This window comes from Sinohyriopsis cumingii, chromosome 2 (genome assembly GCF_028554795.1).
Source record: "Sinohyriopsis cumingii isolate HCF-2022 chromosome 2, ASM2855479v2, whole genome shotgun sequence".
NCBI lineage: Eukaryota > Metazoa > Mollusca > Bivalvia > Unionida > Unionidae > Sinohyriopsis > Sinohyriopsis cumingii.
In genome coordinates this window covers 14593681-14619258 of record NC_142962.1, presented here as the reverse complement: position 1 = coordinate 14619258, position 25578 = coordinate 14593681, and the positions used below count along the sequence as shown (strand labels likewise).

The window sequence follows — 25578 nt, the reverse complement described above, 5'->3', positions numbered from 1 at the left end:
TATTTTGTTTTGTTATAAAGCTGCATAAATAATGCTTCGAAAATTATGCTAATACCATAAAAGCTGAGTTGTACTTTGCTTTGATATAAGCGACCTTACACCATACCTCTCAACTTTCATGCCGGGAGGGAAAAAAACCTTGATTTTTGGGGTCGCTCAACGCCTACCTCCCCTTTTTATAATATCTTCTGATTTTTGTACAGAACTCCTGATTATTACATGTCTTTGATTTTCATTTCTTCTAAACAAGAAAAGTCCTATGTGTTCTGTTGTATCGCCTGTGAATTATTGTTATAACGAAATAATTATTTTAGTATAAAGCATTCGCTTCTTCACTAAATAGAATGTTAAGTTTAAACATTATTCACAAATTAATGATTATTTTTACCTCTACAATAATACAAAAATAAAAAAATAAACGAGAAAAAAAGATAAACCAAAACAATAAAATAGTCCACAATTAATTTCAACTGCAATAATGATTACTAACAATGCTGCAACTCCATATGCTAAAGCTCCTTCCCACGAAAGAAACTTACACAAGTGAAAACCTGGCATTTTAATACTGTATATACCAATGTTAAACTGGTATAGTTACTGGTCAAAAATCCTTTTTATCACAAGCCAGTTTCAGGGTTTTAATGATTAAGTGGCCTGTACTGCTGTCACAAAATGAAAGACAAATTCACAGACTATCAACATAGGAGATGCCAAAACATCAAGCTTTCCACTGTGTGGAAAGTAATGTTTGTTCAGCTAAAACACAAAACTAAAATTGATTGATGTTGATCTTAGTTGATCTCTATGTGCATTTTAGGCTTTATTATTACCACTATTCATGAACATATAAATGATGATGGTTCTGTGCCTTGTACAAATAAATGTGCGTACGTTTTAAAAAATATTACCTCAATTTGTAGGATCGCTTATATAATTGAAAATTAGTAACTTGTGAGCATGTGATTCAACATAAATGAAACAGCTATTAAGGACTAGCTGAAATGTTATCTGGAAGAATGCAATTTGGTCGAAACAATGAATAAAGCGAAATCTGCATCTATGTTTGGGAATAAGCAAGGATTTAAGTGAGGCTATGCACACTTTGCACTGTGTAAATATTGTACATTATAGTTCAGCATGGTCTTCCTGGTAAACTCAACCGGCCTGCAAATTATAAAGTCTTTTGTTTACTTTTATTCAACTTTGTGTTTGAGAAATCAGAAAATATGCACATGCAAAATAATAACAAAATCAAGCATAGTACTTTAAAACAGTTTAATAATTGTCGGGTCACCGAAAGTTACAATTTTTCTACATGCATATGTCTTAGGACACAGAATAAATTATTGTTTCATGTTCCAAGATTTACAGCCATTATATTAGTAAAAAAAAAGGACATAAAAACTGTAAAGTTTACACATTGGCCCTTGGATAAGCCGACCCCCCCTTTCTTCCAGGCCTTTATTTATTCGTAAATTATTCGGCTTATACGTGAGTATATACGGTACACATTTGCTATTGATTTAATAAAGAAAGCTTATACCCCATATCCATGTTATGAAACCTGACACTGTGTACATGACAATCAGGTCGATATGAGTATCTTTTCAGTGACAGCTGGTTTTCAACTAACCAATGAAAATGTCCGACAAGGAGTCCATTATGAGTGTGTGTGTGATGCAGCTTTAACAATATTTCAGTCATATCACTAAGATGTCTGCAGTATGGCAGTTTATAGTGATGTCTAGCACCGGGGCATCATGCCGCGGACATGTAGCATAATGTCTCACTCAGTCACATTATCCTCGGACCAGGCTGACCAGTCCTAACACTAACCTCTTAATGGTGAATGCCTAGCAAGGCAGCTGTTAGTACCATTTGTGTAAGTCTTTGGTATGACTCGGCTGGGGTTCGAACCCACAAACTCCCGCTTCCAAGGTGGAAGCTTTAACCACTAGGCCACGGTTTGTTGTCAGTTTATTATGAGAACAACGAAGTCAGCAACCAAGCTTTACTTCTTATAGCAAGAGCATTTATCTGTTTTCACAGTAAAGCATAACGTGTATTCACTTCATCAACTATTATGAATAACTTGGAAATAAACAGTCTTGCACACAATGAAATTAAATCTTAGTTGGCAGTCAATAACAGTGCTTTACTGCTTGTAATAAACTGATTAAGAAACAGGCTTAAAAGCACGAAGCACTCGTTTTGATTTTTCACTGGCATAAAAAAATGTCAGCTGCCAAATCACACAGTTTACTCTATGACATCTGGGTATTGTTTGCTATGTGATGTTGCCACTGACAGCTTATACCACAATACACTCAACAAAAAATTAAATTGTTAAGTCTGTTAAATTAAATCTGACAAAATACACAAACATATCTGCTTGCAGAAACAGCTTTATAAGAATCATTGGTTCTCATGCACTGGTAATGAATCCAGAAGTCTCCACACTGATCACAACCAATCAGTACATATCAAGATTCATAACATTCAGTCCACAAATATTGAAAACATCTTAAAGTCTTGTATTGTTCAAAAAATATCAGTTTTATAAAGGAAATAGCAAATGTGCATTAGACACTATCTGAAAAGATACAGTAAAAATGAAAATTGATATCAATATTAGTTTATGTAACTGACATATTCTCATTAAACATCCTGAATTCTGTATGCACACAGTTACTAAAGTTTGACAATTCCATTGTCAGATACTAGGACAGAGCATATGATGGTAGCTGAATGACATATTCCACCTGAGAATTCACAACATCAGCTTCTTCATCCTGGTGGCCCTGACAGGTAACTGCTCAACTGGATCTTTCTCCAGGTGGATATGATGGGAGAGAGAGCTGGATGCTCCATCTCTCCATCCTCTTCCACCATGTCACCCTGACACGTGGCAGCCTCATTATCATTCATGAACACTATAAATAAAAGAATAGCTGATTGTAAATCTACTATTTAAACAAAATAATACATTCTTAAACTCTGACAAATTATGAGCCATAACCGGAAGTAATTATTGATTACTTTAATATATAAAAAAATACAATAAAAGTCAATACCCCCGACCTGCCAGCCCTGACAAGTCTGTCTCAGTAAGGCAGTAGATTTTTCCTTAAGTTTGACCAGTTTTCAGTACGGTGTAAAACAGTATCAAAAGCTGTTATTGTAAAGCTCAAAAACGTAATTAAAAGTTAAGTATTCGAATCATGCAGCGAAAATAAACATTATGTTCAACTGAAAAGTTTGTAAAGTAAACAGAGATTAGTTGCTACTAGTACAGTTGCACATACTCAAGTTCCAAACCCTATGCAGCTCAATGGCTTGTGGCTATCTCTCAACTTGACCTAATTCTTATCTTTTTCCATTTCACGTGATGACGGCAATCACATCTCTTGCCACAAGTGATACTCAAATTGGCATGTGATGTCCAATCAACGTAATTGTGTCCATTCCAGCTTTTTATTAACAATAATCTGAATAATCCTTTTTATTCTTCGGTGTCGATAATTAACACCTTTCAAGAGGCTTATTTCCCCTTTTATCTTAAACATTCATCTCTTTTTTGGTTTAAATCGAAAATAAACAGTTTGATCATGGCAACACAGCTTAAAGCATCTGTAAAGTTAGTCAGGTTCGCTGAATAATTTAACTAATTCAAATATGAAACCCAGATCCAAATCAAACACAGATGAACAAATGTTCCAGAATTTTTGCCATTGATCATTTCCCACAGTTTTTGGTTTTATAACCTAAATCTGCATTTTATGGGTAATTTTCATAAGACTAACGGCAAAATTGTAAGGGCTGGAAGGTGTGATACCCTACATGTCATTTAAATATGTTGTAAACTTTAGAGAAAATGGCTAAAGCAGACAGGTCATCACTAACCTGTCTGATATTACCACAGTAACAAGCAACACACATTCAAATTCATGGAATGCTTTCAATAAATGCTTTTGATTGAAATTTTTATGTAAATAATTATTTTCCGATAAAGTTGTGTAATGGTCTTTCTATTTTTCTTAATGGTGGTGTTAGTAATATAAATGTGAAGTAACTTAAGCTTTAATAAATTCATAACATACATACAGAGTCCAGTAAGTTACATGGGAAAACGCTTCACCTACCACTAGTATATATAATACTTTTTATGATAGAGACACAATATATATATATATATGAAATTATGTCATATATATTCAGCTGTTCCTATTATATTAACACCTGCATATCACACCAAACTTTTAATTAGAAATTCTTTATGAAACCATCATCCTGATGCTGGATTTAATTGACCTTCTTTCTTACACTTTGTACTCTCGTGTATATTATATTTTAAGCTGCCAACATCTTTATTATTTTTATTGTTCATCGTCTATCTATTTAAACATGCTGCAACACATTAGTAAATCTAAGAACTGAAGTATTGGCATGCCAACATTCAAACAGTACTTTGAAATAAGCTTGTTCCTGCAAGTATTAACAGTAAATGCAAATAATACACTTGAAGACTTTGCTATTCTGAGTACCAGGCAACTCTTAAAATTAATATTTAAAACAGAAATGATATACAAGGTTAACAATTAAATACTGCCCTAGCCTTGATACTGCAATTGGCCATATGACACAGCCAATTGATCATGCTTTGAATCTACATTTCCACTAAAATAAATATAATTTCTTTGAATCTTGTAAAAATTTCTTGCTTGCAAACATCAAATATCATGCAGCTATGTTTTTTCCTACATACTTATTAATCCATTAGCAAAATGGAGGAATAAGTCTCAACTGGCTTTCTTAATTTTCTAAATTTAAAGTTACATTAACCCACTGAGGACTGAGACCTCAGGATATGTCCACTAATCAACACAACTAGGTAGACACATATATACCAATATGATGAAAATTCTTAAGTGTTATCATGCACATGCAATCTTATGTCGTTGCAATTAACATGCATTCATTCATGATGTCATTTTTAAATCTGATATTGTGCGAGCTAAGGAGACATGAACATCTCTATAATAGATTATATAGATACACTTTTGACATTGCTTTCTCAATATAATATAAAAATTCAATGAAGAGTCTGTACAGTTAAGTTGAATTACTATTGTTGTGGGTTTAATGCCATTTTTCAGCATATGATATGCTATACATGACAAGCAGTATTTATTGATTATTATTTGTTATTATGAATCAGAAACTACTGAAACTTTATTTGTACATACATACAATGTTAAATTAAACTTTCTTATCATAACTACTTGGTAAGTACTGTCTCCAGAGAAGTAATTTGGTCACAATTTACTCACTTAATTGTGAAAAGTCCCTTCTGAACTTGAAACAGGAGACAAGCACTATTTATCATGGACTTGAACACATATCTTTCCATAACAGGATAAAATATAAACTTTAGACAATTATTATAAAAACTCGCCATCTTTAGGCAAATTAACTGACTGGAACCACCCAGTATTAAAAATCTCCAAGCTGCTTGGGACGAAAAATTTCAATAGCTGTAACTATTTCAACTTTGAGCTATTAATTATAAAGATATTTGTTTATAACCAGTCCATGAGGTGGCAACCATTTAACGAAAAACAAAAAAAAAAAACAACAAGATAATGACAACTTTTGCAATGCATACTGACTTGAAAAAATTACGTTTCTATATTTAATGGGTCTATTCAATGTGAAGACAAAATTCAATTGGATAATAGCTGTCAATCGTTGGCTTTAGAAAATTATGACATTATACATACTTCTGAATAGATAAATACTGCTTGGATATGAATGGTTAAGTGAATTTTAATAAAAATTGAAACATTGCCTTTCTCTTGTAAAAATTTAAAATTTATCACTATATAATAAATTTATCAATAAAACAAAAACAAAATCAATAAATGAAATAATTAATACAACAGAAAAATATTTCAATTACAAAAGAATGAGTCTAATTCAGACTATGGCTTGTTAATCATGCTTGTGTTGGCATTCAAAATCAACTAATACTAAGGAACAAGAAATAAAAGAAAAAAAGTATACAAACATAGTGTATTCATTTCTGCATTGTTCTAAAAATGAATTCAGAACCATTCGCATCTCTCCAACACTAAGTCGCTTATTCTCTAGAAACAGCAACATGTTTATTTGAAATACACTATAACAACATACTGACACAATGTATATGCATAGTGTAAACACGAAGCACGATAACTGTAATAGATCAATTACAGACAATACCATTACAGAATGCCAGCTACAACCATTGATAAAGGAACAGAACTTTTTTTCTTGCATGTAGGCAAAATAAAATGCATTTTTCAACCAATTCTGGAAAAATTCTGGAAATTCAAGAAGGTAGTCATGGTTTGATACCCATGTTTGCAATATGACAATGGACACATTTAAATAAAAAAATGTTTATTGCATCTTTTTCTCTTAAAACAAATTTTTTTTTAGGCTTTAATGATATGGTGATGCAAAACAAATTGCTCTCACCTACAGAACAATAGGAAATCTCTAAAGTAAGAGGATGATACATCTACAATGAAATTTAAAACATTGAAATCTATCTTTAACATGTGCTTGACTGATAGGTACAATTGAGAAAGGCAAATAAATGAAGAAATTCTTGAACAAAGCAATGGTGGCAATGCGATAGGAAAATCAGGATTACCCTGGGTATCGCTGTTTGGAGAGGAAAAGCGGACATCTCTTGGCCACCATGAAGGTTGATTTTCTGGCCTATATGCTGCTTTTCCTGTAAAAATTTAAGACAAAAACATTACCATAAAACATAAATTTTGTACAAATCATAATACATGTATTTTGTTTGTGGGTACTCAATTAACATAAACTTTCATGTACATAAAAATCACCATGATGACTTGTTTTAAAGGCAGTGCTAAAAAATCTCATAGTCAGATGCCTGGGGCCCCTCTTATGTCAGATCAGGCCTGTCCAGTGTTATAAAAGAGGTGCATATTTGAGTTGTAATCAAATTTTCAAAGAAAAATTTGACTTAAATGATGAAATGCAGAAATGTATTTTCAAGATGCTGACATACCTGCCACAAAGATTAAAATCAGACTGCTGCTGTCCTATGTGGAGTCTAAATCTGATTTTAATCAAATTGTTACATGACATGTCATGCTAAAAACATGATTTGTAGTCCCAAACCCCCCAACACTGATGTGTTTCAAGAAAACAATTTTCAGAAGTCTTTGGAAATAAAATATGGAGAAAAAACTACAACTCTCAGTAGATGCCCATTACAAGTAGCATATAAAAACAGTAAACAGTCATAATTGGAGCTGATGTAAAACTATCCTTTGGGCAGTTTAAAAGCGGTAATTAAAAGGCTAAGAGGTCAGGTTATACACCACCATTTCATATATTACTTAACTGGCTGACAATAGCTTGTGAGATGTGTTTTAACACTGCACTGGGTGAGACCACTGTGCGGTCTGCATAGGTATGCTCATTGCTCAGGACATGGAACAACGCAATAGGTAAATCACTGAGATGCTAGATGCATGTAATATAAAAAAAGGTAATGTGTATCATTGCTTTAAATGAAAATGTTTAAGCCATAAGTATTACAGGTTCTTGATATGTTTGTGAATAGTGGTAACATTTAAAGCCAGATTTTAATGCATATATAAAATGAATAGCATGATCATTTCAACTGTCAGAATAGTATTCAAGTGTGATTCATATGTGAAGTTGGTTTAAAAAGAAATTTGTTATCAATAGTATCAACAAAGCCAAACAAAAATAAATTTAAGAATTCATAGATGGAGTTTTAACTTGTGAAACATGCTATTAAAAAAAGCAAAAACACAATTAAGCCAGGAGAGTGACAATGAATTCTTTGCACGTACTTTAAACAATATATTGACATATGTCAACTTGATTCTGACCCTGACTGTCTGAGACACCAAAAGAGAAGTTTGAACACCAGGACAATCCAGTCTCTAGTGAGTGTAGTGGGGAACACTAAATACACCGGTATTACCTTCAAACCCCCTACGAATTGCAATTTTGTGTAATAAATAATATTAAAATAAGGGGAAATATTGGGTATATGGAAATTGGAGTTCAGGCTTGTGGAATGTTGGTCAGGACTTGTGATCTTTTAAAGTCACAAGCCTTGGGTCTGTGTCCAATTTTTTTATTCTTTGAGCACTGCAGGGTTGATTATAATCAATTTTTATCACCATATCCCCTCCAAAAATGTCAATATCTCACCAACTAATGGTATGCATATATGTCATTAATAACTTCTGAATGACAGAAAAAATACTTTCTTATGGCCAAAAAGAGGACCAATTGCACACATAAAACACATCTATGTTGTGCACATCTGGGCTTTCCCTCTATTCTTTGATCACCACACAAATGTATTCCAGGATGTTGAAATACATATCCTGATACTCACCATAAATTCCATTTCTTCTAAGTATTGCTGGTATTAAGAACACAAGCATATCCAAAGTGTACATTGACGTCTCTGCATATGGCAATGCAAGAGGCTCCTCCTCAGTTTCTCTTTCAACATCTATAAACATATATTTAAAACGTTTGATAAGCGCTGTACCAGACAATTCTTACGGTATGAAATACTATTAACATGACATAACAAAAGGAAAGTTTAAGCACTGTTAAACTTGTTCAGCATCAATCTTTGTACTCGGCTTTGACAATAACCTTTAACATTAAAAAAAATATGAAACTCTCAACCAACCGATTACAAAAATAGTTATATCTCTATCAAGGATTAAATGGCTAGCGCAGAGCAATCAACTTTCTAAAATTATTTTGAAGAAAACTAAATTACAACCAACATATAAAACATCATTTTCATAATTTTCTTATATCTTTAAAGTAACTGTGCATGGTAAAAATATGTATGATTACTAACCATTTCGTTGACTGGGCATGTACAGCCGACCCAGAGCAACCTCCTTGAATTTGTCCAATACGGTTTGGCTATCAACAAATGCACTCATGTGATCAGGTGCTGAAATAAAATTTATCATCAATTTAAAAAAAAAATAAAGATTATATAAATCTCAAACTAGATTTTGTATTGAAGTACTTTTAGCATCATTTCTAAATTTAAAACAATGCCTCGCAACTTGTATTTTAAATCAAAGCCTAATAAAATTTAATGTCCTTTATCAGACCTGCCAACACTGAAAAACTTAAATCAGGATTTTGCCTCCAAATCACCATTAAAAATCAGGAGACAGGGTAAAAAAGGAGGGGGTAAAATAGTAAGGTGTACATTTCATGATAAAGATGTTTACTTGTGTCATTTCAGTCTATTGTATGTTGCAGATTTGCATTTCTGCAAAAGTTTATCATTTTTTTGTCTTTGGGTGACAAATTTGCTAACAAGAATAGCTTTCAGTGTTGATGCTGACAGGCTGGCTCTTTGGCTGTTCTGTTGTTTTGTGGCCATTGAGAATCCTCCCTCAGCATTGCTGCAGCTGTGCGGTGTTGAAAGTATTGATAGCAGTACTGCCCCAAGGGTTGAAAAGAACAGTTGGCCAGATTCATCCTTTTTTTCATGAGAGCAACCCACTAAAGGATGACTTACTAATTCATGCGAGCATTGCAGATGTGTCTAAACAATCTGTAGTATCATTTGAGGACCTGGCCTTTTTCTCCAACTGAATGGAAGAATCAATACTGATGATCTGCACTGATAATTTTAGCTTTACCAAATGTACATTTCTGATGCAGAATTGAATGTGGAAAGAGCAGATCTTCAGTGGCAGAATGTATGATAGGCCCTCCAAGTCGATGGACGAATGAAAACAAACTGCTTCTCCCAAATACTCCTATATGTTTATATTTCTTTTTTTTCTTACCTGTTACTTCCTTTCCATCTTTTTTTCACTCCTTGCTGAGAAACATATCCATTATGCTGCTGCGATTTGCTGATGGGATCAGATAAAGAGAACCATCTCTTTGTGAGAAAATCTCTTTGCATTGGCGGATAAAAACCGAAATCAAGCCAGATATCGTAAAGTACTAAGAAACATACCAGACCAAGAAAGTCAGGAAAAAACCCAGGAAAATGATGTTTTTGTATAAACAAATAAGTTTTTTTTCTTTTTCGGGGAGTTTAAAAATCAGGATTTCATGTTAAAAATCGGGGATTCAGGAGATCCATAAATCAGATTTTTCTTGATTTTTTCAGTATGCTTGGCAGGTCTGCTTATATAAAATAACTTTTTGACAATTTATTATAACAAAATTATTTAATGAATGGTTTATAAAAGTGATATGCAAATTCAACAGTTACAGTTAGATTGATAAAAAAAGCAAGAAATGGTACACTACATTTGATAAAGTAGGCAAAATGGATGATACATGTGCCAAAATTAAAATAAAATGGGATATCATTCATTAGGACCATTTTCAAATGATAATTTCATGACAATCCAAATAAACAGACAAATTTACCATAGGAATAGTCTCTCTACGATACTGCCAATCATTAGTCTTTCCCAAGTTTCAGCTTTCACTGGACACCTTGAAGGTGTGATAATGTTTTGTACAATTCTTTGTTGGAAGATTTACATAGGTTTTACCTTTTTCTCAGTTATTGTAGTTTTATCTACCATCTGGTGCAATAGTTATGATGTCTACAATTATTTTTACTGGGGTAAAAAAATGTCATCAGTTGTTCTGTATCTATCTTTTTGTAAAACTTTACAGATTTTACCAATGATAAATGGAGCTACATATGTAATTGGAACCTATGCACATTTTAGTCAAATATGAAAACAGAACTGGAGTTGATGTTATGGAAAAGTGTTAAATTATTCTTAACCTCACAATCAAGAAATATATACTGGGTATAGGACTATTTTCAGTTCCAATGCTTGCTGTATATGGTATTAGGAAAATAGGAAAATAGTCAGAACATGGCAACCAGTGCAATTTTTTTTTTTTTAAATTGCATGATGGATTGTGTTTATATGCACAAAAACAACAATTGAGCATATGGAGATTAAACGATTGCTTGCTGCACCTATATTTGATTTAAGGTAATGACACACATTCTTGGTGTCTACTTTATGTAAACCCTCATGGGACATGAAAGCAATTCACTTAAGAGAAGCCAAACAAGTATAAATAGAAGCAGTTTTATTAAATAAAGGTGTTTATTAATAGTGAATTTTTCTGACAGAAATGGCTTATTAAGGAGGGATGCCTATGAAAAGCATGAAATAAAATCACCTTTCCATTCCACTCGATCTCCTCGCAAAACCATCATGGCAAAATCTGGTGGCTGTTCAGACTCTTTGAACCATGCATCAGCCTAGGTAATGAAAAAATAAAAAATAGATCAGGTAAAAGCATTTCTTGTTTCAATTTCATTGGCATCATTTATTATTACCATTCATGTTCTGAAACACTTACAAGGAATTACATAAATCCACTTTCAAAAGTCTACAAAATGCTCAGACAGCTCCAGTGGCCAAGTGGTTAGAGCATCTGCCCCGGATTGGTGAGGTCATGGGTTCGAACCCCAGTTGTGTCCTATAAGACTTATACAAATGGTACTAACAGCTGCCTCACTAGGCACTCAACATTAAGTGGTTAGTGTTAGGACTAGTTGACCTAGTTTCAGGATAATGTGACTGGGTGGGACTTCATGCTACATGTCTGCCTCATGATGCCCCAATGCTAGACATCACATTAAAATGCCACACTGCAGATATCGTAACAATATGACTGGAAAATTGTCAAAGCTACGTTAAAATTCTAAATCACACACACAAAATGCTCTCGAGATTATATGCCACAAAAGCTTAAAGCTTAAAGTACTTCCTTGCTGATGTATTTGCCATATATCCTTGGACACGATAAAATAGATTATTTTTTTCCTGTCTCAGAACTTTATTTAACTAGGTCATATATCCCCAGAATTAAGAAACAAAATAAATTTGTGTTGAAATTTTTGCCTGCCCCACTCACCACATGTTACAATAAAATAGATACACAAAATGCTTATTCGTTAAGAAAAGTAAAGAAACTTACCTTGTACTGTTAAAATGTATTATTCATCAATGATTTATTAAAGACAAACTATGTCCACGAACTCTGGTTATGTAATTTATGCACCCATACCATAATGTATATAGATTTGGAGAATATAAAATCGTTTGATTAGTTCGTGAAGGACGGAAGAGAAAAAACCGACAATTGGATCAAAAACATTGATGAAACAACAGTGTACTTTGTTCATATTCACAAAAACTGGATAATATATGTGGACGGGGTGCATAGGAAGGGTTTTGTTGATGAGATGCAGTGGATTAAAGAGTTTTATCTTGAGTACTTAGTTTAATATTTTTTTTAAAATATATTTAAGTTTGCTTGCAACTCACAAATTAAAAAAACTAACAAAAACAATGAGTCCAGAATGTACAGTGCCAAACGAAAAATGTGTTTCCGGTAAGTCGATCACCAGTGTTTCTTACCAAACCTAACACTTTCCCCGCCATGGAAAAAAAAAATCCCAAAAATAACATTTAATATATATATATATATAATATTGAGGGGAAAAAATGACCAGCCTACCCTAATCTTAAAACAAGTGCAACAGGAAACCAATATAATGTTATGTTTGTCATTACATTGTTTCTAATGTAACATTTACAGGTAGTAAATGAAACTAAGCTGTTCACCTAGTAATTCTTTAAACCTTATTAAATAAGGCAAATGGTTAGAATGTCAATGAAGTAAATATTTTATATAGCAGATGAAATTTTAACTGCACTAATACTGATTGTCAGGTGTCACATTAAAATAAAAATTTGAATATGATTCTTTCTAAAGTTCAAAACAAAAAACTTGGAGTTTTATCCATTGAATGTCAACTTATTATATGACCCCATGGCAGATGACCTGAAAAAATCGAAAACTGATTTCTGCCTAGTTAAAAGCAAAATCGAACAACAAAAACTAGTTTTTACCCGTCGTCCTGAACTGTCACTGCTCAAAGGTTTCAAATCCTGTCTAATTATAAAGCCAATTTTATTGTGCTTGTGTTTTAATAAAAGTCATACAAGTTATGTATGTGCACTTAATCATCTTAAATTATACATAAATTTTTGTAGTAAAATTTAACACTAATTTTCTTTAAACAAAATCTATTCAATCCTAATTATTAATTATGCACTTAAGAAAATTCCTGATGACAATTATCAGTCGCTGTGGACTTTTATAAACTGGTACAAGAAAAGAGAATATTGAGTCAAATCATCACAATATAGGGTATTATGCATTTGCTGATCAACAGGCATAGCTTTCACTGTGACATCAAAGCATATGGCATTCAGTTAGGATATAAACTGATTACACCTTTAGTTTGATCTTGTCCACATATGGTGACGTACTTGAACATTGATATTACCATATGTACTTCTCAGGGTGTTAAATAATGACCTTTCAAAGGAATATGGTTGTAACAGGATCCAAATATAGTGAATAACTGTCATTTAAATGTACTTTAATACAATTTATGAAAAAATTACACTCACTACTGAAATGTTTGGTGTTGAACACCTACATGACCAGTACGACTTTTACTATAAATGAAAATACAATAAAAAAAGGCAGCGACTGTGCAAAGAAATAAATACCCTTTTCACCAACAGATCCCACTGTCTCCTCAATCGCTTCTTCTTACTTTCTTCTTTAATTTCCTGCAAAAGGTGTGATGCATTAAAAATGTGTGTGAAATTCACTGTGCAGTAGTCTAACAATGTAAGACTTATCACACGATATTTATAATAATAATGAGGACTTTGTATAATGCCTAATCTTTAGAAGCTCTAAGAGCTTTACAATATTAGACAACACTAGTAAGATGAAAAACATATAATGATTACAAAAACAAACACCATGAAATTAGAAAAAAAATTTTAAAAAATGCTGAGAATATTTAAGTTAGGAAACATTATTAGGTCTTTAAGTTTGTTCTTGCAGTCGAAATAAGTGAGTTTTGAGAGCCCTCTTGAATGTAATCACTGTGTCTTTGTGTCTAAGTTCAGTGGGCAATTCATTCCACATTGCATGGGTCCTGGTATGCAAAAGAATGCTGTCCGTATGACTTTGTTTTCATACTTGGAATAATGAGCATACGATTGTCAGAAGAGGAGCGTAAGTAACTTGCTGGTGTGTACACATGGGTGAGGTCAGATAGGTATATTGGACTAGAGTCTGACAGTGAAACGTAGCACAGAGAACAAATTTTGTGTTTGATTCTGGAACGAATGGATAGCCAGTGTAGGGTACAGAGCAGCGGAGAGGTGTGCTCTGATCATGGTACTCTAAGTATGATCTGAGCAGCTGTGTTTTGAACTTTTTGAAGTTTCTGGAGTAGATATTGAGATAAACCAGATAGAATTGAGTTACAATAGTCCAGTCTTGAAAGTACTAATGAACACACAAGTGTTTTAGTGGCATCAACTGAAAGATATTTGCGAATTGAGCTGATGCGTCTCAGCTCAAGATATGTAGCCTTGCATATGTTCATGACATGTGAGAGTACCGTCCAGAGTAACACCTAGGTTTCGTACTGATTGTGTGAATTTAATGTTGGTGTTGCTGATATTTATTGTTTGAGGTAAAGAATGTGAATGAGAAAATCTTTGTGTTGTGATCAGAATGGCCTCAGTTTTATCATCATTCATCTGCAGCTTGTTACATGTCATCCATGATTTCACATGAGAAATGCACCTCTCTACACCTTGGATGTTAGCATCAACTTCAGTTTTGTGGCTAGATTTGTATATTTGCGTGTCATCAGCGTACAATTGGTGAGACACTGGATAATGAAGTATGACACTTGACATATTTATGGTTCGGCAACACCAAAACAAAATTATGTGATGCGTCTTACGTTTTAGAACTGTGCAGCAACTTTAAATGGGTTAACAAGTAACATTTTTACACTGGCAAAGAAGCCTAATACATAAGCGAGAATTGCAGATTTGGGTTCGATACGTTGAAAACGTTTACAGTTGTAAATAAACTTGAGCTTTTCATCTGAAGGTTCCACTTAAAATAACATAATCACTAACGTTTGAATAGATCACTGGGGACTCTGCCCCACTTATGTGTTCTTAAATAATGAACTAAGCAACAATGTAAACATGTCTAGAATTTACTTATAAACATGGGGCCCCGAGTGGCCGAGTGGTCTAAAGCGCTCTTCGTTACGGATCACTGCCATCTCACCTCTGTCTGCGGCGGTTCGCGTCTAAGATTCAGCCAATGTGGGCATGTGAGAAAGCTTGCCAGTAGCTTCTCGTGGGTCGGTGGTTCTTTCCGGGGTTTTCCGGGTTCTTCCTCCACCATTAATACTGGCCGCCATGTATAGCCTATCGTGCTGAAAAATGGCGTTAAACCCCACAACAACAACAACAACAACTTATAAACATAAGTACCGTCATGGAAGCCGCCATTTTTGTTGTAACTAAAATTTGCGCATGCTCAAAGTTAAGAATCAGTTTTAACGTCACTGTTCTGTGCGTTCCGTTCTAAGACATTTTTTGTCCACTAATATACCTCGTAGAAGCCTAGTGTATCAAATAGGTCTTCTTTCAATAGAAGAGTAAACGAATATCACCATGAAATGTTATTGATTTCCCCCAAAATATAATGACCTAGGCATCATCTTTTGTTATATGAGAAAAACCCACATCATCTTTTTTTCTGTACATTTAGACTTGTCACTTGTTCGTTTTGTTTTGCACAGAGATTAAATCCATATAGGTCAAGAACTGGTAGGACTGATAACAATTTGGTCAGGATTGATGGGAGAAGAAAAGGTACCTTTCATTATTACTATATATCACTATTTTATATAGTTGCTTTATTTCTGTTTTGCTTTGTTTTTTTGCCATGTTAAGCACCCAAGACAACACTTATGAATGGAAAAATACATTTCATACAATGCATCAGATTGAAGGTGTACACACAGACACACAAATACTTTCACACAGATAGGTTATCCCATATATATATATATATATATATATATATATATATATATATATATATATATATATCCTTTATTGTCTTGATGTGAAACCAGCACCACATCACTTCACTATTCAAGTTAACCACTAGAACAATGCACAGTGTTTGTTTCTTTTTAAATATTCTGTACTAGTATTATTTTGAATATAAACTAAGTACCCCAACTATTGTATTGACTGTCTGCGTGATGTGTGTCTGTCTTACGATGCACAAATGTTAATATGTGTTTGTTTCTCCCCTCTTATGTTGTTGTTGTTTTTGTTCTGTTATGTCTTTTCGTTAGTGTGTTTGACGATTCACAAATTTACATTGTTCAATTTTGATGAAATGCCTACATTTAAAATTTACAAAATGGAATTTATCAGATTTTTTCACACACAATTGCAACAGAGAATATGAAACCTAAGTATGATTTATTAATACATGCATATTTATTTCTTACTTGAATTTTTGTTCAACAGGAACGTGTGTGCATCCATGTCTCACAAACACACACCTAGCTGCTTCACTCATGCAACATAAACTTATATAAAGTTCTAGGAAATATTGCTCATTTTTATGTCCTGATTCTAGTCACCAAAACAAGTAAACTGCGGTGATACATATTTCTATTTTAGGTCGCACTATGACTCGATCTTTTGTTTGTCTGAGTTCCAATACTTCTACTATTATTCCATCTCTGGAAGAAAGGAGAATCCAACGTAAAAATGGCCTTGGGGAAAAGAAAGTTATTATTCCTGCTGATGCTTTGCATGACCAAGTGAGACAGGCCATACTAAGGCAATTATGTTTTAGAAAAAGTAATAAAAGGAGATCGGCAAATTTTTGGAATGAAGGAAACGAGTGAAGTGCATGCGAATAAACGCTTGCATGTTACGTTCTAAATCTGTAGAGAATGAACTGTAAAAAAAGCAACAGTAGGTAGGCACTGTGCAACTCGGTTTCCGCCTCTAGGTTGCTCATTTAGTTACAGTTGAAGTCATAATAGAGAAGATACACCATCGCTTGTTGATGTGAGCTATATCTACTGTTTTTCTTGATGCAAATGTCTCTTTCAAATTGTATCTCTGTGTGCATTTCTATTTCATAATATACAGATTTGTTGAGTCATAGAACTTAACTTCCTCTCAACAATGCGAACATGTACAAATTCCCATCTTCAATTTGTTCCAAGTCTCAACATGAAAAGAATATTCCAGCTGGAAATGGTTTTCTCTAATGTTTACTTAGAATATTGTTTCTTGGTAAATCAAACAATTAAGTACTTATTGCTAAACCATCAAGCTTATGTGTTAGTGGGAGTGGTGGAAGCTAATATTTGTTGGACCATAAATTATGCGTTAAGCTCCTATTGCATTTTTAAATAGAATATTCCACAAAATAAAAGTTCAGAAACACTATGTAAAATTTGAAATGTACAGATTCAATAGATATTATCTATTTTATTTATAGACTTAACTGTATCCCTTTTTGCGATTAGTTTTAATACTGTACTTGTAAGACCAGGTGTTTTCTTAACGTTTATGCGGACAAGTAAGATTTGGTTGAACAAGCTATGTCATACGGTTTACTTGTCAAAATCAAGTAAAAGTATAAACCAAATTTTAGATACGTTCACAAAACAATATTATCGGAGTAAAATTAATTGAATGATATTCAAGAAATTAATGAAATATAAGACTCGATGACGATTCCTCTCAGTACTCAACATCATCCATTCAATATTTCCAGCCTGAACCAACCTTCTAAATAAATTTAACCATATCTTTATTCCTGAAATCCTAACGCCAAACAAACACATTACATAATTGTCTTAAAATTGAGTTTAAAAGTGAACATTGATATAAAACTGTTATCCGTACTCGAAAATAAAAAAATGTAATATTCATTATCTGTTTTCCAGCTCTTTTCCGGCTTTATATCAGTGTGGTGGTTTTGAGCTGTTAACGCTAAAAAGCAACTCCAAAAAAGTTTTAACCACAGTAAGTCACGGAAGATGCAGTGCAGAAGACATTAGGGAGTTCGGTACAGGTCGCATATACATCAGGCCGATTCAAAAGAGTATCGTTATAATTGACATAGAAGACTCCTTTGAAGAGCAAGAAAAGTGTTTGTCTTGTTCAAGCATGGTACCTATAAAGGACCTGAGAGAACACATGCAAACTTGTCAGGTAAGGTAGTCTGACTATCAATTAATTGTATCAGGTATTTTGCTCATGTAAAAGCTTTAACATAAATCCAACAGTATGTTACCTCCGTTTATATACAATTCATGTATATTAGACAAAAGTGCAATTTCTAAGGGCTGTCATCTTCGCAAGGCATGGTTCCGATATGATAAAATATCACCGCCTTGGCGTATCGGGCAGATATTTCTGTTTCATGTCAATGAATTTCACTGGATGCAACGGCAAGCCACCGCATCCAATCAAAATTAAGTTGTTCAAATGTGAACACTGTTCCTACATGATTGGGACAAGGGGAGCACACAGCTAGAATGGACTGATAAGTAAGCATTTTTCTAGTCCCAGTCCGTGTTTGCACAATTTCCTTTCTCTCAAATACACCTGTAATGGCTTCACTCTTGTACATAGTCATACTTTCGAGGTTAAACATCCAAAGTGTCCTTTTAGGTCAATTGCCTCCATTATTTTCGGCCAATGTAGAATGCACCACGCAATTGGTTACTTGGCATTGTGTACGATGGGAGGCAGTTCAGGAAATCCAATAGATGTCGCTAGGACAAAGCACCAGTATATATGTTCGATCCGCCAAGGTGTAGATAGGATTATCATATCGGAAGCTTGGCTAGCGAAGATGAAGATGAAGTGCCGTGTAAATGAAGTTTTGCTTTGCTTTTCTGTTGAGAGTATTTTTTTTACAAACTTTACTGATACTTAGACAGAATCAAAGGGTATGCATTTCGTTTGGTTAGAAAGTGCCTGTCGTTTAGATCTCTAAATTTATGCGATGGTATCATGTGTGCAGAGTATTTACGTAATGATGGGGATTGAGAGTGTTATTGCTAAAAACGTACCCACATACTTTTTATGATTTTCAGAAATCAGGAGAAGATGCAGATTTCATTGAAATTTTCAAGTAAGTTGTATGTCTTTGAACCTAGGTTTTAGATCTACTTGACTCAGGACTAGACAATTTGTGTGACGGTCTGCTGTCCATCCTTCAATATTTAATTATTTGCCTTAAATGATTCATATTTGTGTAGGGTGTGTAACTAACTCCCTCTACATTTGATAAATGATTCATATTTGTGAAGAGTGTGTAACTAACTCCTTCTACATTTGACAAATGATACATATTTGTGTAGAGTGTGTAACTAACTCCCTGTACATTTGATAAATGATTCATATTTGTGTAAAGTATAGTATAGTTGCATGTACAACTGATACATGATTTACATTCGTACAGTTCCTGCAAACTTGATAAGTGATTTACTGGAAGTAGACTGCATATAAATGTATGGAATCCACTAAACATCACAATAGATCATCACTTTAGTGAAAAAGAAAGTGAGGCTCCAGTGCAGATTGATCGTGCATTATACATTGTCCCGTTTACTCAGTCCACTGGTCACTACCCACGTAAACTAACTAAATGTCCTGTTGGTGGATTTTTACGCGATGTTTTGCTTCATTGTCAATCTTCTTGCATGTTACAGAGTCTGATGATGGAATTTAATCATCCTTGATTAATAAATATGCCACTTCATAGTCATTCCAATTGTGTCCTACATATATTTCAACTATTACAGTACAGTTCTTATCTAAAATATATGTCTTGTAGAATGCATATGCTTTTTATGAAACTTACAGGACGACATAAATCTGAATCGATCTATAATCATCTGATTTGTCAAATGTTGTAAATATATTTACATATTTTCAGCGATGATCCAGCTAACGTTAGTGAGCAGCCTAGTGTTGTAACAACACACAACAACACCAGTACTGTGACCCACCCCTCAACACTGGTGCAATGTACAGTAATGTACCCACAGTTCCAACTATCAGACAACAGGATAATGTCGTGGCCATGTTTCCCAACTCAGGGACTAGCGAGGATGCTGGTATAGTAGCAACAATACACCGTACCCGTGAAGAGCATGGTGCTGGATCAAGAAACACTGAACATCATAATGATGTAACCGGACATCCCAACATTGGTGATCTGCATCATACTGTAATGACAAATTACAGGTCTTCTTGTTTAGTTGACAACATGGCTGTGATTTTGGAAGAAGTGTAAGATGTTTTAAAAAAATATTTTTCGGAAAGATCCAATTATGAGATGCCATGTTGTATGGTTGCTGTATGCATTCATGCTTAGAATAAAATCGATCAATAGTCTTTGATCAAAGTATATGAAAAACAAACTTTCCTTCTTGAGGCCAATCTGTGCCTTTTCATCGATACACTACTTTATATGAGATAGTGGAAATTATTTTGTCTAGATGAGTCATAATAATGCATAATAAGAGGCAGCTAACTCTAATTAGTTCATTTTACATGCTGGACTACGTATTTTTGTGCCAAGTGACCTGTTTATCTTTCCATCTGCAAAAAGGTAACTATTTTCTTAATATTAAAGACTGGTTTAACACAAACACACGCACACCGATAAGCACCGATTGCTAATATATATGTTAACTAGTTAATCTTGTTGGATATCTTCTGCTTTGTTATCCAAGTAAAATATATTAATTCATGTATATAGCTTGGCTTCAATTATATGTTTACAGTGGATATCTTTATTTCTCACTGCCACATGCACATGAATGAGTGTTTGCCCTTTGAATTAGGAAAGTTAGATACAACTGACAAATTTTAAGATTCTTAGACTCCGTTGCTTTTCTTTTCTCTTGTTTCAGTATATATTGACGCCTTCTTAGTTTACAAAATTCCACCTGAATTCAGTAATTTAAGCACCTTGACTTCCTCTTTTTTGTTGCCACAGCAAGGACATTCATGACCCAGCAGCTGTCTTGCGCTATTTTCAAAAATCTGTAATGACTGGAAGACAATTAGACCAAACATCATTAACAGAACCGCTGGAGGGTGAAACCCAACCCATCCATGTATCGCGGATGAATATGTTTGCAACAGGAATGGAGGAGATCTTGGAAGCGCCCAACCTTCTGGTACCCCTTGAGGTGACATTTTATGGAGAAGAGGCTTCCGACCTAGGGGGACCAAGGAAGGAGTTCCTCACTCATATGATGCAAGAGATAATAAAAGAAGAATGTAGACTTTTTGAAATGACTGAGGAGGGCGCATACACACTGAAAGATGACTCCGGTGGACTTGAAAGGAAGTACTATTTTGGTGCAGGACTAGTTTGTGGTAAGTGTTATATTTTCGTTACTTGCTGTAGATTTAATTTTTACTATGCTGGTCATAATTCGGCTTTCAGTGGACAACATATTTGCGATGTGAAAATTAGGCAGAGCACAATATGCTTTCATGTTAATTTTTGTAAATAGCTTTTGTCTGCAATTTGATAAGCAATCGATAAAGCAAATCGTTTGTCGTGTAAATTAATGGTATAGGTCTTTCATTCTGTTATTGAACGAAAGTATACTCTCTCTCTCTCTCTCTCTCTCTCTCTCTCTCTTGACATATAAAGCGATCCTAACTGTTTTAGCAAAAATATTTATGTCAGTTTCAGTTTACACGACATTGTTGCAGCCATGGTCAATACATTGCTATTTTTGGCGTGCACTCATGTGTCACGCATATTTGAACACCTAGTAAGATGTGATTGCGATGACCCACATTTCTTGCTTAACAGGCTTTGCCTCGTTTTTGGAGTTAATAAGCGTGAAACAAAAAAATGATTCATTTGGTTTAAATATATCTTTCATTTAATATCACACGCGCGTCATCTTTGGTAACCATTCTATTGTTGTTAACAATATTTTTAGGTTTGTCATTGATGCAGAACGGGCCTCTACCATGTTTCTTAACAGAAGAAGAACTGGAAACGCTCCTGTCCCAAAACTTAACACCAGTCCAGGCACAATTTAGAGATGGCTTAAATCGGCTTGGTTTTGTTGATGTAAGCACAAATGAGTATCTAATCTTTCCCAAACCCGCAGCTGTAACCCGGACCTATAAAACTATTGTAACCTGTTATCATTATACACTAAAAATCTTGGCAGTGATTTTGGGACCACAATATACAATATAGCTTGTTTATTAAATAAGGATTGTAAACATTGTTACGGTTATTTTAAAAGCATAAGTTTATCATGTATTAGATTATGTGAATATCAGCTAATCTCATCAAGCTTTATAAATTTAGTACCCCTCATATTTTCCAATTCTTGAGAGGTAAACTGAAGATGCGCATAACTAGATAAGAATTAAGCTGATAATAAAGTCTTATGTGCAAATAGACGTTATGGTACAAAGTCCATTTTGTTACTGCAACCTTGCCAATGAAACAGTTTGGGTCGATTACAACCTTTTTATGTATTGAAATATTACTTTTCAGTTAATGCGCCGAAAGCCGTGTATTAAATATCTATTCAGGCCTTCTGCAAGGTCAACTTTGACACAGAGAAAATTGATACATGTCCTAAAACCAGTATTCTCAGATATCGGATCCAACAGAAGATTAAAGGAGGATGGGACATATCAAAAATTCATAGCATACCTTAAAGAAGTTTCAGGTAAATATATAACATCTGTAAAGATAACAAGAAAGAGGTAGTTCTGATTTCTTAGATTATAGATATACATTTATCAAAATGAAATATGTGGTAAATGTTTTTCGTTTGCGCCATGGTTATAATTGAACTAGTTTCTTAAAGATTATTATTAATATAATGATATTACATGTTTACTCCTGAATTACTCCATACTATCTAAATTGTATCTGTGTTCAGTCCGTTGTACCTATGTTGTGTTAGATTAGCATGATTACTAGGACTCCAATATATACACATTTTGAGAAACGTTCGATGCGATAGGTTTATATAGCCTCTAAAGAGAGGTGGACATTTTCTTCTTTTACAGTCACATTTCTACGACTTACTGTAAAACAATTTGTTCAGTCCTTCTCTGTGGCGGCTAGCTAGGTTTGCATAAACGATTAACACACACACACACACACACACACACACACACGCACACACACACACACACACATATATATATATATATATATATATATATATATATATCCTTTTCTATGTTAATACCGGTTATATTTCATTAAGTAGTATAAAAAACGTGACATTTCCATTTCAGCGAGCTTCACATGTTCAAATATAAAATATATTGCTTTTTGTTTCACATGAAATATATTCGGCATTAACACATGAAAACAACATTTTAATTTTATTAAATAACAAACTTGCTGTTATGTTTATTGTATGAAACCTACTCCTGAACAGAATGCTAGAAGAATCACTCTTCAGCACGCAACCACCATCCCCTATTTTTGTATTCACCGCACTGTGAACGGCATTCAGTATCAGCGAGCGGCTATTGGCACATCAGCACATTCAAAACTGGAATTACACTGTAATTCACTCCGATTAGTCTATATCTTTGGCCTTCTGATAAAACATTTATGACTATTTGGCATCCATTTCACTATACTGCAAGTTTTCTTTTTTAAATTTTCATTTCGTATTCTAGGGAAGTAAATTAGTTGTTAAATTTTACAAAACTTGCTGGTTTTCGCGTTGTTCTGTCACTTGGTTTAAGACCATATATATATATATATATATATATATATATATATATATATATATATATATTGCTTTTTGTAGGTGGTAGAAGAGGAACGGAGAAAGCCAAAGTTACACTGGAGAAAATATTACAGTTTGTGACTGCATCTGCAGAGATACCAGTTTTAGGATACTACATGCCACCCAAGATTAAATTTTTTGATGATGGAAGTATGCTTCCTAGAAGTTCTACTTGCATAAATGTCCTTTATTTACCTTTGGGACATTTACCAGATGATACCTCATTATTTTCCTTTTTTGACTATGCATTTCTGAACGAATACTTCGGAAAAATGTAATCTGACATTTTTCACCTCAGTCAAAATCTGCTTGGAGATAGGAAATGGGAAAAAAAGCAATTTATTTGTCTGATTTTACTAGCATTGAATATTTGTTTTATCATAAACTTCACAGAGATGATGACTATGACTTGATAATATATCACTGGGCGTTAGCCATATATATATATATATATATATATATATATATATATATATATATATATATATATATATATATATATATATATTTGTGGTGTGTATGTATGTGGGTGGGTGCAGTCTTGTCTATTATTTGCATATTATCAATGTCATCTATATAAAGCGATAATGATTTTAATTCATTAGGATAGCACAAACTTCATAAAAATAAGACTTTCACAATGAATCACAATTTCATGCACACCTAGAAATAAGATTTTCTTATCACTTTTTTTGGCAAATGAATAATATTGTTACATTATCATCAGTGTCGTAGCTATCTCACCACGGACCACACATACAACTTTTTGCACCGCCCCCCCCCCCCTTACTGTCACTTTAAATGATTTTCATTCTGGTTGGACCGTACCGTAACACTTCCGGGCCCCACAGCACGACTGTACCTGCTACTGAGGTAGTTACGCCACTGATTATCATGGTACGATCGAATAATATGTATTGCCTACTTATATGAAATCCTGGCAATGAAAATATGAAAATCTAAAATTTGGCTTACTAAGAAATAAGAACATCATGTCAAATCAAATTTATTAATGTTATTAAAGAAATATAACAGATATTTCGTTACTTACATGTATTTATCAATAGTATTTTGTAGAATTGTGTTTTGACCATACCGTCCAAAGCAGGTTTCGATAAGGTACCGTCTCAAGAAAGTGTAAACAGCGGAAATGAGATACATATAAGACTATTGTAAAATTTCAAAATAAAACATTGTTACGATTCTGTGGTCTGAAAGTAATGAGCCGAATGTAGCAACACCGTCAAGTTTTGTACAGTTTACAAATAATTTAGTTCTATAAGTTATGAAATGAAACTTTAAGAGGAATTTATAGTATTATGAATTAAATCGAAAATAACACTGTGAAGTGTTGAAATTTGAATTGCAGTGAACTTTAAAGTTAAATGTATTGGTCATTAACATTTTATCGCGTTTAAGCCAGAAAAGTGCTTGTGAGGGATCACGTCGACCTTTCTTCGTTCATCTCCGCCCATGTCAGTGTAAACTTCAAAGGGGCAGCATTCCAGCTAAGTGAAATTGACCGGGCTATCTTAACACGGCCCTTACAAAGTAAACATTTGAGCTACCAACCCTAACCGCTTGGTAGGAACCTATGTCCACTTATCATTTTTCAAAGGGAAATAGTTACGCACCGTCGTTCACAGATTCCGACCTGTCTAAACCTGATGAAAGGAATTATTTCTTTGGGAAAAATTAGGGACCGCTGC

General features: G+C 33.8%; 2 protein-coding genes across 2 annotated transcripts; one reads left to right on the top strand and one right to left on the bottom strand.

The window, feature by feature from the left end:
• Window positions 1-1258: 1258 nt before the first annotated feature.
• LOC149804370 (uncharacterized) lies at window positions 1259-15513 on the bottom strand. Its single transcript, XM_089939491.1, has 7 exons — window positions 15498-15513; window positions 13689-13751; window positions 11278-11359; window positions 8945-9043; window positions 8462-8581; window positions 6698-6781; window positions 1259-2933 (listed from the first exon to the last, which is right to left on the bottom strand). The coding sequence occupies exons 1-7, from the start codon at window positions 15501-15503 to the stop codon at window positions 2788-2790; spliced, it is 600 nt and encodes a 199-aa protein (XP_089795617.1). The 5' UTR covers window positions 15504-15513; the 3' UTR covers window positions 1259-2787.
• A 2486-nt stretch (window positions 15514-17999) lies between these two features.
• On the top strand, window positions 18000-24348 carry LOC149804369 (uncharacterized). Its single transcript, XM_089932602.1, has 7 exons — window positions 18000-18263; window positions 19154-19191; window positions 19999-20354; window positions 21067-21452; window positions 22034-22167; window positions 22606-22783; window positions 23891-24348. Exons 3-7 carry the CDS (start codon window positions 20089-20091, stop codon window positions 24145-24147), a joined length of 1221 nt encoding a protein of 406 aa, XP_089788728.1. The 5' UTR covers window positions 18000-18263; window positions 19154-19191; window positions 19999-20088; the 3' UTR covers window positions 24148-24348.
• Window positions 24349-25578: the final 1230 nt, after the last annotated feature.

Bases quoted from the DNA above. Each gene is read 5' to 3' on its own strand.
- LOC149804370 (XM_089939491.1), bottom strand. The intron at 8,582-8,944 runs GTTAGTAATCAT...ATATGTTTATAG, and splicing joins CATGCCCAGTCAACGAAATG to ATGTTGAAAGAGAAACTGAG. The intron at 6,782-8,461 runs GTGAGTATCAGG...AAATTTTTACAG, and splicing joins TAGAAGAAATGGAATTTATG to GAAAAGCAGCATATAGGCCA.
- LOC149804369 (XM_089932602.1), top strand. From the start codon at position 20,089: ATGTACAGTAATGTACCCACAGTTCCAACTATCAGACAACAGGATAAT. The intron at 21,453-22,033 runs GTAAGTGTTATA...CAATATTTTTAG, and splicing joins TGGTGCAGGACTAGTTTGTG to GTTTGTCATTGATGCAGAAC. The intron at 22,168-22,605 runs GTAAGCACAAAT...ATTACTTTTCAG, and splicing joins ATCGGCTTGGTTTTGTTGAT to TTAATGCGCCGAAAGCCGTG.